The 15,400-nt window shown below is 34.3% G+C and overlaps 2 protein-coding genes across 7 annotated transcripts in view; both read right to left on the bottom strand.

Annotated features, from left to right (window-relative positions):
- Positions 1-295: 295 nt before the first annotated feature.
- The window catches only part of LOC126828618 (probable serine/threonine-protein kinase mkcB), a 37,352-nt gene continuing 22,247 nt past the window's right edge, over positions 296-15,400 (bottom strand). The window contains exons 1-7 of one of the 6 annotated variants that reach the window (XM_056102182.1): positions 7,867-7,970; positions 7,272-7,381; positions 6,948-6,965; positions 5,680-6,036; positions 3,748-4,137; positions 2,734-2,803; positions 296-2,505 (exon numbers count right to left, since the gene is read on the bottom strand). In XM_056102182.1, coding sequence (XP_055958157.1) covers positions 2,232-2,505; positions 2,734-2,803; positions 3,748-4,137; positions 5,680-6,036; positions 6,948-6,965; positions 7,272-7,377 — 1,215 coding nt within the window. In that variant the 5' untranslated portion in view covers positions 7,378-7,381; positions 7,867-7,970 and the 3' untranslated portion in view covers positions 296-2,231. Of the gene's footprint in view, positions 2,506-2,733; positions 2,804-3,747; positions 4,138-5,679; positions 6,037-6,947; positions 6,966-7,201; positions 7,248-7,271; positions 7,382-7,654; positions 7,697-7,764; positions 7,971-15,400 lie in introns of those variants that run through there. The other 5 variants (XM_050558499.2, XM_056102181.1, XR_008788736.1 and 2 more) reach the window with 5 other exon arrangements.
- On the bottom strand, positions 8,764-13,337 carry LOC126828620 (uncharacterized). Its single transcript, XM_050558501.2, has 5 exons — positions 13,019-13,337; positions 12,625-12,723; positions 11,831-11,971; positions 11,402-11,474; positions 8,764-10,964 (listed from the first exon to the last, which is right to left on the bottom strand). Exons 1-5 carry the CDS (start codon positions 13,152-13,154, stop codon positions 10,496-10,498), a joined length of 918 nt encoding a protein of 305 aa, XP_050414458.2. The 5' UTR covers positions 13,155-13,337; the 3' UTR covers positions 8,764-10,495.

Raw genomic sequence — 15,400 nt, 5'->3', positions numbered from 1 at the left:
TTTACATGATGTCACCAGAAGGAGGCACTGTAACCGCTTCTGGTTCTGAAAGATAGATAACACCTTCGTCATGTTACAAAAAGAAGATGATACTGTACCCCACCTGAATCACTGGAACAACCAACATCCAAGAAAGAAGTTCACAATGGATAATAAAACCAACAGCAGCCTCCCATTTCTTAGTGGGTTAATGTTACATATTACACAATTTCCGCTGTAAAGAATCGGGATGAATCCCTTAAAGCGTGAATTAAACCCTGGACAATTGGATTTATAAATAAGAATAAAGACACCATGATAGATATAGCTTTATATACAGCAACACAAGAACACGGTAAATATAATAGTTAGGTACATAATATAGGCGAATAGTTTACAGTATACTCCTCGCTGTATTTTAAACACTGCTGTAACGAAAGCAAATTTTTGTTCCAATTTATGACTGGTCAATAGTCCGATTAACAACCAATACCTACGTGCGTAACAATATCATTCGACTTTAAACAGAGCTCCAGATATGTTTATATAACTTCACGTCATGACTCGCGAATTTTATTTCTCCCAATTAACCAGTGCATCACAAAATATTGCAGAAAAAAACTAATTGCGTGACAAACAAGGCTTTGAAAACGGCATACAATGCAAACAATACTACTTGGAGACGAACAATGCTTTCGCCGTTTTTAATAAATCACTGTCCAAAGTTTTAGGGAAGACCCCAGATTAAAAGAAGTTCTGTCATGTTACTCGAAAGTTCTGTCTCCCTCGAAAGCTCAAGTATCAGAAGTCAATCCAGCAATGACCAGTGAGGGATTTCTCGCGCCATTGTTTCAGGAATATGAGAATATGAATTAACAGTAATATATGCACATGTAAAAATACAATACAATATAAAATGACATGACAGACATAAATGAAATGTTGTTTAACATCCTACTTTTAATGAAGACAGACATATCACACAATGATGATATAGGACTATAGTTCATAGCAATTATAACCATATCTCAATATTCAATATAAAAAGGCCGAGTTGCCTAGAGTGTCGCGCTTCGACCTCTTGCTGGTTGGTTGTAGTTTCGATCCCTGGTGTAAGCGTATGTGCCTCGGAGATAGGGACACCTTCACAATCTTGTGGGTTTATTCTGGACACTCCTGTGCGTGCGCTAAGATAATAAAAGTCCGCTTTCGGTGGAAGCGGACGTTAAATACTATGAACAACAGCAACAATATAAAATGATGTTCGATTAGCTGGACACCACGTAACAATACAGTATATACATACAAGTTTCACGGCGTAGTGACGTGTTTGAATGACGTTGCATGAATTTGTAACCCTTGAAGAATAATCCCTAGACCACAACACGTCATCACATAACTGACCCATGTTATTTTTTTAGTTAGTTTAAACATAGTTTATTGTACTAAAACATAAATAAAGTACAAACGGACTGGGACAAAAGTTACGAAAACTTACCGATGCCCTCTCCACATATATTGTAATTGACAGTTATAATAGTACAATTGTTAAGAACATACAAAATGAACGATGTAAATGTTATAATAAATAGTTAAAAATCCCATTATAGAGAAATTCTTAAATATTTGGTTTATGAAAGTAATTTTTGACATGCCCAAAGAATCTCACTGGGGTTCTAGTGTCTTCTTTTGAAATTCAGTATAATTTCTCTTGCATCGATTTATACTTTTATATAAATAATAAAATGAAATAAATACTAAATTAATAAAATGTTAGAAACTTGGTATAAGTAAAACATAAAATCTATATTTCATTAGAACAAATAAATATATACTTGACATCACTATACACAACGTTACTTTCACAGGGGTATAATAATACCTACTCGTTTTTACTAGGTACAGATGACATTCGTTAAACTTCATTTTTACACGTTTAAAAAATCAACCTGCGAGTTAATTATTTGTGTTTCCTCCACCATTATTTAACCACAGCGTACTGATCTCAACTGGGTCCTATCTTTAAATCTACCCATCTTCACCATTATAGTTCTTGTTCTTCTCTTTATTAAAAACAGCGTATTGATCTCCACTAGGTCCTATTTTAAATTGTTCCCTTTCTTCACTATTGTTGTTCTTTATTGACAACAGTGTATTTAGCATCACTAGGCCCTATTTTAAATTGTTCCCTTTCTTCACTATTGTTCTTCTTCCCCCTTTACTGACAACAGTGTATTTATCATCACTAGGCCCTATTTTAAATTGTTCCCTTTCTTCACTATTGTTCTTCTTCCCCCTTTACTGACAACAGTGTATTTAGCATCACTAGGCCCTATTTTAAATTGTTCATTACGTTTATTGTTATTGACCATCTTCCCCCCTTTATTAAAAACAGCGTATTGATCTCCAGTAGGCCCTATTTTAAATTGTTCATTACGTTTATTGTTATTAGCCATCGTCCCGCCTTTATTAACAACAGCGTGTTGATCTCCACTAGTCTTGTCTTTTCTCCGTTTACGTCTTACCCTGTAATATATAAATACGTAGAAGTAAGTTGCCGTCTGGCAAGTTATTCTTACGTATTACACTATAATGAAAAACAAGAAATATAATATATCAAATATAATCAAATTTATTTGATTCTTTACCACCCATAAATACATACTCTAGAACGGTACCGTTAAATATTGTAAACGGGGCACGCAGGTCCGGACCTAGAATTAATTTATTAAAGTATATGATATTTACACTTACCACACAATTATTATAATGATGACGATTATCACAGCTAGTCCTCCAACAGATCCACCAATAATAACACCTACTGTAAAATATAATTTAACCTAATAATAACATCTACTGTAAAATATAATTTATATCCAATTGTATTGTAAAAACATAAAATATTCTGGCTGACTGACTGGTCTAACTAATGATTTCCACATCGAGTCTAAATGCTATCTGAGCAAAGTTTAACACCTACGTGTTTTCAAACAATGAAAAGCTGTTACACGATCTGCAGATGTTATGGATAAGTTATCATGCCATCTTGACACATGAAAATATCCATACGTCGGCTATTGACACCCATGGTTGTCCAGATGGCACATATTAGTCTGCTATGATCCAATATATCCAGCTGCAGGGATTATAAGCAGAGATCTAATTGATAGACGTTCACATGGGACCAGACAGGTCCCCAATTAAGGTCGGACAGCGGCCATGTAAGTTAGTTGGGAGTTGGCACCCGAAGGGCCAAGCCAAGCTAGGACCATGGCTCCCTCAACACAAGTTAACTACGGAGCCTTTAACTATAAATTAATAAAAGTATCATATGAAGTTAAACCAGTACTGTCATCCAGATCCGATTCAAAGAACGAAAAGTGTAACAACTCCCAAGAAGTAGCTCAAAGATTTTTGTAATACCTCCCATAACCAGGTCAGGCGATGAACCTGATAGTTGTCAGAAAATACAATGATCTATATCTAGTATTATAGTCTTGCACCGCAGCTATTTTGACAGTATAGGATTTTGATAGGAAACAATTTTTGTTCTAAGTTTGCATTTTAAAACATTAGGTGTTGTCACCCATTTGTATTCAAAGGGGAAAAAGATTCGAAAATAGTTTATTCTGAATGTATACCTCGAAATTTCAGCTGATTTTTATGATTTTGATTGGGAACAATTTTTGTTCTACGTTTGTATTTAAAGCACAGGATGTTGTCACATTGGATTTGGTTATAACAGTATTATAAATATAAACCTACATTTACTTTTAACAATATCACCATTTTCATCTGTAGATGTTAAGTTTGTGTTTTGATCAGTCGTCGTCTGTGTTGATTTTGGCACCGCTGTATCTGGTATACTCTTCGTAGTAGTAATTGATGGTGTCATTCCATTTATATTTGACCGAGCCGTATCTGGGTTAATCTCCGTAGTAGTTGTAGTAGTAGTTGATGTACTTGACTCCGTTGTATCTGACATAATCTCTGTAGTAGTGTTTGATGTATTTGACACCGTTGTATCTGACATAATCTCCGTAGTAGTAGTTGATGTATTTGGCACCGTTGTTTCTGGCATAATCTCCGTGGTAGTAGTTGATGGTAACATCCCAGTTGTATTTGTTTCATTGCAAACAAGGTGCATATTTAATTCTATTGTACCAGAATATAATAATAGAATATAACGATAGAATATAATACTAATAATAATAGTAGACATGGCAAGGATTGGGGGCGTTTGGAAAAGTGGACAATGAAATATTTATGAAACATTTTCTTTTTATTTCGCTGGAACAATAGTAGTTTATCCTACCATCTTGTAAGATGTGGGGAAATCTGTGGTGTTTTTCACCAGAAGAGTTCCACAAGATATTGAACTTATAAAAAAAATTCATTTTTTTTTTCCAAAAATTTCTTCTCGGACTTCCCTATATGCCTGTGTGGTACCACATTCCACAAGATTCCACAATAATTTTGATAAAGTGTTTTTGGTCTGTGGTGTTTTTCGCCACAAGAGTTCCACAAGATATTGGACTTAGAAAAATATCATTTTTTTCAAAAATTTCTTCTCATACACCCCTCTGGACCTGTGTGGTACTACATTCCACAAAATTTCGACTTTAGAAAATATTAGAAAAAATATCAATGTTTTCAAAAATTTCTTCTCAGACCTCCCCATGTGCCTGTGTGGTACCACATTCCACAAAATTTTCGATACAGTGTTTGTGGTCTGTGGTGTTTTTCACAACAAGAGTTCCACAATAATTTTGATAAAGTGTTTTTGGTCTGTGGTGTTTTTCACCACAAGAGTTCCACAAGATATTGGACTTAGAAAAAAATCAATTTTTTCAAAAATTTCTTCTCATACCTCCCTATGTGCCTGTTTGGTACCACAAGAGTTCCACAAGATATATAATATCAACTGATTATTATATCCCCCCCCCCTCTGTACCTGTGTGGTACTACATTCCACAAGATTTTGGACTTAGAATAATTTTGTGGAATGTGGTACCACACAGGCATATAGGGAGGTATGAGCTAAAATTTTTGAAAAAATTGATTTTTTTTCTAAGTCCAAAATTTGTGGAACTCTTGTGGTGAAAAACACCACAGATCCAAAACACTCTATGAATATTATTCTAAGTCGAAAGTCTTGTGGAATGTATTTATTTTCAGAAACCCAGTATCTTGTGGAACTCTTGTGGTGAAAAGTTCCACACAAATGCCCTCAAACCTTGCCATAGATGAATGATAGAATATAATGAGTGTCATGTGTAATACTAGCTATAATGATGGATGTCGTGTGTTTTGAAAGATAATATCTCTATCGCTCAGTTCCTGATGCCGCTTCTCAACAATTTATTTAGTATATGGATCCCCATCTACCATATCCATCGACACATTTCTGGCCAACACGGTGATATTTTATTGAAGTTTTCAATAGAGTTGTCAAGTTTTATAGTTTTAAGGGATAAGAAATCTGTGCATTTATATAATGTGTCGTCAGTTCAGCTAGGACTATGTGATTTATGTACAATGTATTGTTCGCTCAAGATATTAGAATAATTGACCCATTAGAGGTGCTGATTAATATCATATCTTATAATTAAACTCTGTAACAAGATCTCTATTTATACCAATTATTACAAATTACCATAATTTAATCAAAATCGTGAATCTATTTACATTTCTTACCTGGTTCCGTGGAAATCGTGAGACAAAATTGAAATCCACCATGTGCTCTTTCACCAGAAACTAGAATCATCTGTAAGTTATCTTGGACGGCAACATTAAAAGTATTGATAAGTTCAAAAACCTTACAGCTGTACCTCATTGTAGTTGAATTATGTATAAAGAATACCTCATGTTGACACCCTGCTGGAATATTTGCTGTGGCATTGATAGTTATTGGTCCACTAACATAGGACGAATCGTTAAACGTTAGAATACACAGACAACCGGCAACCTGTTGGCCAGGCTCCAAACCAGATATATTGAATTTACTGTCTTGTAGGTCTAATGTACTGCATATAGAACTACTGGAACCTGGAACTAAAATAATAGATTATCATTTTAAAGAGGTATGAAGTCACGCCCCATTAAAGGAGAATATTGGTGTTTACCAATATTATATATGTAACCGAATTGGTTAAACACATTCCGAATATAATTTTAATTTAACATCTGTGATACTGTAGATGCGTAACAAACATTTCAAAAACGGAAAGTGGCGCCAAAAAAGGAAAACTCGAGTGATCCTTACAGACTGAATTAGACTGTGATATTGGTGGGCACAAACACTCTCCTTTAATGAAACTGAAATAATGTTCCTTTATTAATTTACAATATTGCTATAAACAGAATGATACTTTGATATATGACTCAGTCTATTGGGATGTCACAGTGTACCATACCAAGTTGGTTACAGTGGAATATTCTGGATGTGTTTAGACAGATTAGACAACAGTTTCAATTGGAGATGGGTTTTTCTTGGCATAGGGAGTCGCGTTGACCAGAAGAATCCGTGTTGCTACTTGATGTTGGCCAAGAGAATTCATCGGGATTTTCCAGCGTGGTTCCCCGTGTCTGTAATGCAGGGCCGAGTTTCTGGTAAGGGGCAGAGTATAATCGTTCGGATGTGATGAAAATCTGAGGTCCTGCGTACAACATATCCCTGATAGCACACTGTATGGCGCTGTCCGGGCAAAATATCCCTGATATTACACTGTATGACGCATGTCCGTCTACATTAGCCCAGTTTGTGCAGATAGTTAAATCCCATTTCATTTTCATGATATCAGAAAAAATGACTTGAGTTTTAAGTCAGTGTGTAATTCTTGAGGTTTTATTTTTCATAAGTTGAATAATCAAGTTACACACAATACCTGCATATTTCACATAGCTAATATGATATTACATACGTTATATATGGTGTCAGATATTTTATGTTAATAATTATTTACCTTCACAATTTTCTTGTCCTGAAAAGGATAAAAGTGATCATTAACAAAATTAACATACTAAAATGTGCAATATTGGCGTAATTAAATACATAGATACAGCCGAATTTATGTTCGACATCTTAAAGCCAAATATGAACATAATATATTTAGTGAAGAAACAAAATTCCTCAAAATAAAATAATAGATCAATCCAATTCAAAACTTTATATCCAATTTAATACTTTATATTACCTATATTACGATGACGTACTTACCGTGAATAACCCTCATATTACGATGACGTACTAACCTTGAATAAAACTCATATAACAATGACGTACTTACCATGAATAACCCTCATATGTCCAGTTAAAACCATTATAAACACACCAAGTGAATACATTACTGTCTTCTTATTCATTTTCATAAAACCACACAAACCTTGATTCATCTACCTACAAATTTATATTGTGGTTTAAAAAATCTACACAAAGAATGGCTCTAACAAAATATATATCTTGTTGTGTTTGAGTGGGTGTGTGTTATACTATACGACACATTTACCTTGATTCATCTAACCTACAAATTCATATTTTATTTTATTGTAAAACAAAATAGACGGATTATTAGAAGTACGAAGTGACCTTTATGATACATATTATAATTAAACATGAATGTTTTAAAGGAGAATGTTGCAGTAACAAAATCACCATGTTGACATAACTTACGTGAGACATATCTTTGCTAGTTTTCTGCATGACTGGCCTAATGACCACGCCCCCTCACACGACAATAACACTATACAATATAAAATAACTCGTAATATGAATGTACTTACTTGTCTGAAGAAGTAAATATGATCCCCGCCTAATGGCCACGCACCCTCACACGTCAATAACAGTATACAATATTTAATAACCCGTAATATGAATGTACTCACTTATGATCCCCACTCATTCGTAAAATATCAAAACTTGAATCTTCTCTTGATCAACAATATGAATGTTGTTGACGGTGTAAAACTTCTGGGTCAAGTAAAAGTTTTTCTTTACTTAAAGATGCACTATGTAAGATCTAGATGAAGAGCAGACAGTATCTCGCTATAATAGTTAAAGATGCACTATGTAAGATATTGATAAAGAGCTGACAGTTCTCGCTATAATAGTTAAACACTAGACCTTGAATATTTCAGTCAAATTACTTCATTCTGAGCGATGTTAGGGCTGTTTGGAGAATAGCAGAGTCTCGATTGTCATTCCTACCTGTGTCGCGATAGTAAACAAAGTCTCGATTATCTATATTTAAATTAAATCATCAGCCGCCAATCGTGTTTAAATCCGTTGAATATCTAGAGCATCCTATGGCACCGAGAGCTGATTTTGCATATCACGTTCATAAGCTTTCACTAAAGGTTATATCACCTATTTCTTGGGACCGCAGGGGTTCAATGAGTAAGACGCTGGCTAGCTTTTACATAATGCATATTTAAAACTAAAAGAGGATGTGTATGATAATTACACATTGGGTGTTTCTATAAATATGTACGTCTCTTTAAGGTCGTGTTTATGCATGGATGATTGTAATTTTATTCATTTGTGAACAGTTTCATTCATTTTGCATATCTTCATTTTTTTTGTATTTTCAGTCGTTTTGATATCAATGAATACAATCAGCCAGGCCTTAGGTTAATCGTACATATTACCCAATATCACTTGTAAAGAATCGTGAATTAAACGACTTACAAATAACAATAAAGACACCATGATAGATAGATATATATATATCTTTATATATAGTAACATGAGAACACGTTAATATTATAGTTAGGTACATAATATAGAGTCTAGTTAACAGTAATATAGACACATGTAAAAATATAAAATGACATCACACAAAGAAATGAACTGTGGGTTAACGTCCTACTTTTAATGAAGATGGCATATCACACAATGATATAGAATGATATAGAATTATAATTTATAAAATTTCTTTAGCGGATTTAGAAGCTGGGGGCGGTGGTGGGGGGGGCGTCAAAATCTTGGGGCGCCATCCACAATCCATCCCACAATGAATGCCAAAACAATACTGGCTATAACACTGATCGTCCTGGTAGAACATAGATCGTATTGTCTATATAATTGTTCCCCTGTCGTTACGTCGACGGAAATCAGGGTTTTTTTTCAAGTTCACATACAGTCCCTGTCATATTATGATTGTTATTGGTATTTTGTGAACCTTCGGGGCGCTTACTTGGTCTCGTGGGCACTTACTTGGTCTCAGGGGAGCTTTCTTGGATTCATGGGGGTGGAGTGGGGTATCCAAGCATTTCGGATTAGGTAGACACCAGATTGAAACTTTCAGCAAGGCCACAAACATTTAACTTAATTATAACAATATTGAACCACAGAATTTGGTGATCCAGCCACGTAAAAATATATACACGCCTCGTGACGTGGTGACGTGTTTAAATAACGTTGTATGAATTTGTAGCTTTTGAAGAAAGATCTCTAGACCAAAACACTTCATTATGTAACTGAAACCAAAACCGGTCTCCTTTCATGAATTTTCGCGTTTTAAACAAAAACATATTTTAATTATAAAATAATAATTTGAAATACATACTAAGCTAATAAAACGTAAGAAACGCAAGTTTTAAATGTGGTTAATCTAAATATAAAATAAAACATAAAATCTGTATAAAATTAGAAAAGGAAATATATACTTGATGTCATTATACACACAATATGATGACAGTACTTACACTTTATGTTCATAAAGGTATACAGATGGCTACACATTTTTACTATATGTACAAGATGGTGTACGTTAAAGATACATTATCCGAGATTAGATAAAGATCTGGCAGTTCTCACTATAATAGTTAAAAACTAGATAATATAAAGGGAATTTGCTGAAAATTTCAGTCAAATTGATCCACTATGATCCGAGATTTTAGTGATTGGATTTTCGGCCTAGCCTCGATCATCATTACTAAAGTCGGTACGATAAAAAAAATAGTCTCGATTATCAATTTCATGATTTAATTATGAATGGAAGTCGAACAGCAAATCGGAACCTAGTCCAATAAACATCGCAGCCTAGCGATGCCATCGAGAGTTGATTATGGTCTGGATATGTTAATTAATGTATAATTAATAATTTAGATAACATTCCAGGCCTAAAGGAAGACCTGCAATAGTAAGATTTAGCTCTTGCACAATGTATGTTTAAACTTCCTTTTCAAATGTTTAAACCATCAACCTGCGAGTTAATTATTTGTGCTTTACCCCACCTTTATTGACCATGGCGTATTGATCTCTATTGGGCCCTATTTTAAATTATGCCCTATCTTCACCATTATTGTTCTTCTTCCACTCTTTATTAACAGCAGCGTATTGATCTCCAATTTTAAATTCTTTATCATTATTGATCATTTTCCCCTCTTTTTTTTAACAACAGTGTATTTATCTCCACTAGGTCCAGTTTTAAATTGTTCATTAAGTTTATCATTATTGATCATCTTCCCGCCTTTATTAACGACAGTGTATTTATCCCCCTTTGGTCCCATCTTAAATTTCCAATTCGTGGGTCCTGTTAGATTTGTTAACTTGAGCGTATTTCGCCACAACCGGAAGTTTTGATTTTAGTTTATCATTAACGACCACGTTATCCGTGACATCATCAGTGATATCATCAGAACTAATATAAAGATTGTTTTCTAGATATTCCATTCCTTGGTTACCGTTGCTAGGTTTTAGTTTATCATCAACCACAACGTCATTAGTGACATCATCAGAACTAATATAAAGATCATTTTCTAGATATTCCACCCCTTGGTTACCGTTGCTGGGTTTAATTATATCATTATCAATAATGTTATATGGATCATTCTCCTGATTAACCAGTTCATTATTCTGTTTAGGTTGGTGAGTTATATCCCCTGATCTGTTATCTGGAATATTCTGGTAAGGATGAGCATCAGTCTCTAGAGTTTCTGGACTTTTATAACTCTTGTCTTTTCTCCGTTTATGTATGACACTGTAATATAAAATAAGTTGAAGTGAGTTGCCCCGACTGATAAATTTGCGAACTCATAAAACGTTTATGTATTAAACTGTATTAGGCCTATACAAAATATAGTGTACTCAGTTTCCTCGACAGGTAAAACGTTTATGTATTAAACTCTAATAAAAAATAAGTTGAAGTAAGTTGCCTCGATTGATAAAAAGTGTATTTATTATACTATACACAAAATAAAGTGAAGTGAGTTGCGGCTTCAGATAGATTTACTTTAAGACGCACTCTTGTTAGTCACAATCGAAGCTGGAGTACGTACGACTGTTTACTTATACATTAAAGTTATAATAGAGTTACTATGATAATAAAAATGTTATAAATTACAGGGAATATAGAGTTGATACTAACCAGGTTATCATGGTAATGATACAATGAGTATATATAGAGTTGATACTAACCAGATTACTATGATAATAATGATGATGATTATCACAATTAATCCTCCTACAGCTCCACCAATTATAGCAGACACTGGAATATAAAACATTTATATAATTTATATACAAACTTCTTTAACAATACCAAAGTTCCAAGATCATTCGATATAATAACGATTTATTATTTCAAAAATATATCTTCTAGTTTAAATAGTGGAAGGTAACAAACTCCTTTAATAAAAGATTACAACCACTGTCAGATAATCACCATAAATCTTCTCAATGTATGGTAAATCAACGTTGATGGCTATTTTAATTCCTTAAGGAAGACGTGATATCAGATCTTCTAGAAATGGTTATCAAATCTCGTCGCTACTTATATCTAACTCCGCTTTTAGTAATGAAGAAATATATTTTGGTGGTCTCTTTCCGATATAAAGATGGACTTACTCGAGTTATCATTCTTAGATGTTGGCGTTGTCTGTTGGTTAGATTCACTAGCAGATGTTGTTTGGTTAGATCCCCTATCAGATGTTGGTTGGTTAGATTCATTACCAGATGATGGTTGGCTAGATTCATCACCGGATGGTGCTATTATTAATAGATTCGTGTCAATATTTTTATCTTTATCAAGTATCCAATACTCAAAGTAAGATTTAAACAATTATGCATTCAAAAGTTGGCTATGGAAAATGGATAGAAACCTAAAGCCGGACACATTGTTTGGTTGTTTCTGGCAATTGTTTGTTTGATAGTAGGCGGTTTACTATTTCCCGCTTTTGTGAGCCGCCGTGGTTCAGTGAGGAAGAGATGCCCGACTCGCTAACCCGGAGGTCCTTTGTTCGATTCAGGTGTTTGCCGAGAAAGTTCATTGCAATTTTCCGGCATGGTTTCCCCTTGCCAGTGGTGTAGGACAGGAGGCCTTGGAAGGGACAACGTATAGTCCTTCGGATTGGACGAATAACCTTTGGCGGTTGGAATTCGAAAAAAAGAATAGGCCATAACGCCGCTGTCGGGGCAAAATGTACCTCATAGTAATGTATGGCGTATATCCGTCTTCATTAACCCCCTCGGTGCAGAAAAGTAGGACGTTAAACCTCATTTCATTGCCTTTATGCAATCTAATGGCTGTGAATGGTTCTCGGATGGAATGCGATAAGATGAAACATACAAGAAGTGAACGAATGGAACAAATTACATGTATTATGTTTAAAAACAAATACAATAGAATATTAACAACTAACTTATACTTTCTGTTAAAGATGTTTCTCTATCAGTAGGTTTATAGCTTGTTGTTGACCATCTTGATTTACCACATGACAGTCTTAGAGATGATGATGATGCTGAAAATAAAAATCAACTCGAGAATTATAGGAGAATGATTAATATAAAGGACAATTTGTATATTTGCGTATATACAGAGCAGTCGAATTAGAAGATCTGAAATTTCTAGACCCTGTCCATGCTCACCTTAAGGGTTCAGATGGTCGATCCATTTCAATATGTCCACATTCATAATGTAAACGTCGTGGGCTTTTCGCGCTTTAGACGGTGGCGAATTATGACTACACCTACTCATCGATATACTGAGATATGAAAATCCCGTACTCTCCCCTGAATAAATAATAATATTATTACCTGATGTTATTTCCAGACAGACCCCGAATCCACCGCTATTCTCTTTATCTGATAATAAATTTATCTCAAAACTGCTGTCCGTCTTTATTGATATCATTGATCTCTGATAACATGTATATATCCAGCTTCCAGTCATATATAAGAACTGGAATTTATACCCGCATCCACCTGGTATCCGATGGTTGGTTATTGTAATATTGGTTGATGTTCCAGTAGATAAAGAACATGAACATTGTGTAGTATTATCAGTTGTTGTAACACCAGATAGGTGAACGATATCACCAGTTATAGAATTATCACTACATACTGATATAGATAAAGGATCTGTAATATAAAATATAAAATGGCCATGTCATAGAAATAGCATTACATATTGATGTGGAATATATCAAGATTTATTTTATAATTCATCATCAATGATAACCATTTACCAATAATATAGACTGTAATCTAAATTTAAAAATGTCACGTTAAGATTTATTATGAATGTTGGTAACACTGGCCAGATAAACAGTTTTACTAATTTTAGACAGTTTACAACAGAGTAACAAACTGTAACATACCCAGCCCCGTTCCGGACAAAATACCTTGTTCCAAAACATGGCAATGTAAAAAAAACTACGTTTCGGGACTCCAGACAAACGGGGCATTTTTTTTGGCTACGTTGGACAAAAATGCCAAACGAGGCATTCTGGGGTTTATAGTCTGATATGTACATTAGTTTGACCAGGGCCTTGTTTCTCGAAATCTTAACTAAAGATAAAATCCAAATTTTAGTAGATACTTCAATTTTTTTCATTGGGAAATAATGACTAAAATCAATCTAATATTATCCAATCAAATTACTTAAATTTGGATTTTATCTTCGTTAAAATTTCATGAAACAGACCCCAGATGCACTTGTAATAAATACCTTATGTAAGATTTAGAGAAACAATGAACATGGATTATGTTGAAAATTCAGAACAGTGTAGTCTTGATTGTCATTGCTACCTTTGTAATACACAATACTCGATTATCCATTTCTAAATTAAATCATTAAGTGCCAATCGTATTTAAATCTGCTGAAAATCAAAACTGTCCGATGATCTAGAGAGTTGGTTATGGGCTTGGTATGTAAATAAATGTGTGTAAATTAATGATTTATATAATATTTGAGAAAGATTTATCTGTTGAATAATGCATCTTTAATAATCGATTTGCCTTTGTTATTATGTTACAACATAATCTGTAACCCTTCTGTTAATGATATAGTCTCATTGTGACAGGCTTTGATTGATATAATGTATTAACACATGGATCAAATTATTATGTTGGACTGAGAGCAACTTTCCTCTTTGTTTGACGAACTATTTGTTGAAATTGACACCACTGAAAGATATTTTCATGCAGCCAATCAGGCCCACCTTATCGGGTCACTTCATGTTTGAGTGACTTTGTTATGGATATCACATGTTTAATCCTTAAATTTAATTCTAAAAACATTTTCTTACCATCTGGAATGCAATTAAAACTATCTGAAAAGACAAAACAGACCTTTGTGACTTAATTCGTTCATAAATAAATTAGAACCAAGTTATTGGACAATCAAACTAGTATTGTGTCCAATCGTTATTGAAGATTTGGATGAATATAGCTTAATGATGACCTTTGAAATGAGGATTATTACCTCCTTCTGTTCTTCTCGGACTTGACTGGTGACTTTTGACCCCGTGACAATATGCTATCCAGCAGCATCACTACTCTTTGGAAGCCTATTGCGGCCATGTTATATTGTCGCAGTGAGAAGTCGAGAAAGCACGAAATCGAGTGCCAGAGTGCCAGGAAACCGGACGAGATTAGTTTTACCCAAATCAACACAAGTCTACCCAAATCCACAATAATTCACTAATTAATAATCATTATTTTAACGTTCCTGCATGGGACAGACCACGTTCACTGAATCTAAGAATATCAATAGGCTTCTTCGTCTCATGACCTTAAACAGTGCGTATAAATTTAGTCTCTAGAGCGTCCACGCGATTTTTCAAAGAGATCAAAGGTCATAACTTCGGCAGTAATTATCGTCGCATGTGTAGAAATTCAAAGTCAATTTGATATTTTAGCTAAAATTCTTCCCACCAGAGCGTCCACAATATTTTTCAAACTGATCAAGGTCCATAACTCTGGCAGAAATTATCGTCGGAAACCGTTGAAAATCAATGACCTTCAACACTGTGTATCAATTAAGCCTCGAGGGCGTCCACAAGCAATATGCGTCTTTGTCGCATGACCATAGACACTGCGTACAAATTTAATGTCAATTAAAAATTAACTTTGCCCTCAAGAGCGCCCACAAGATTTTTCAAAGTGATCAATGGGCATAACTCTCGCATTAATTAT

The sequence above is a fragment of the Patella vulgata genome, chromosome 7 (assembly GCF_932274485.2).
Source record: "Patella vulgata chromosome 7, xgPatVulg1.2, whole genome shotgun sequence".
Lineage (NCBI taxonomy): Eukaryota > Metazoa > Mollusca > Gastropoda > Patellidae > Patella > Patella vulgata.
The sequence above is the reverse complement of the archived record's forward strand: the minus strand, read 5'-3'. Positions and strand labels throughout refer to the sequence as shown.

Coding starts and splice junctions, on each gene's coding strand:
- LOC126828620 (XM_050558501.2), bottom strand. CDS start 13,154: ATGACTGGAAGCTGGATATATACATGTTATCAGAGATCAATGATATCA. Junction 12,724..13,018: donor CTGTCTGGAAATAACATCAG/GTAATAATATTA, acceptor TTTTATTTTCAG/CATCATCATCATCTCTAAGA. Junction 10,965..11,401: donor ATTATTATCATAGTAATCTG/GTTAGTATCAAC, acceptor TTTATATTACAG/TGTCATACATAAACGGAGAA.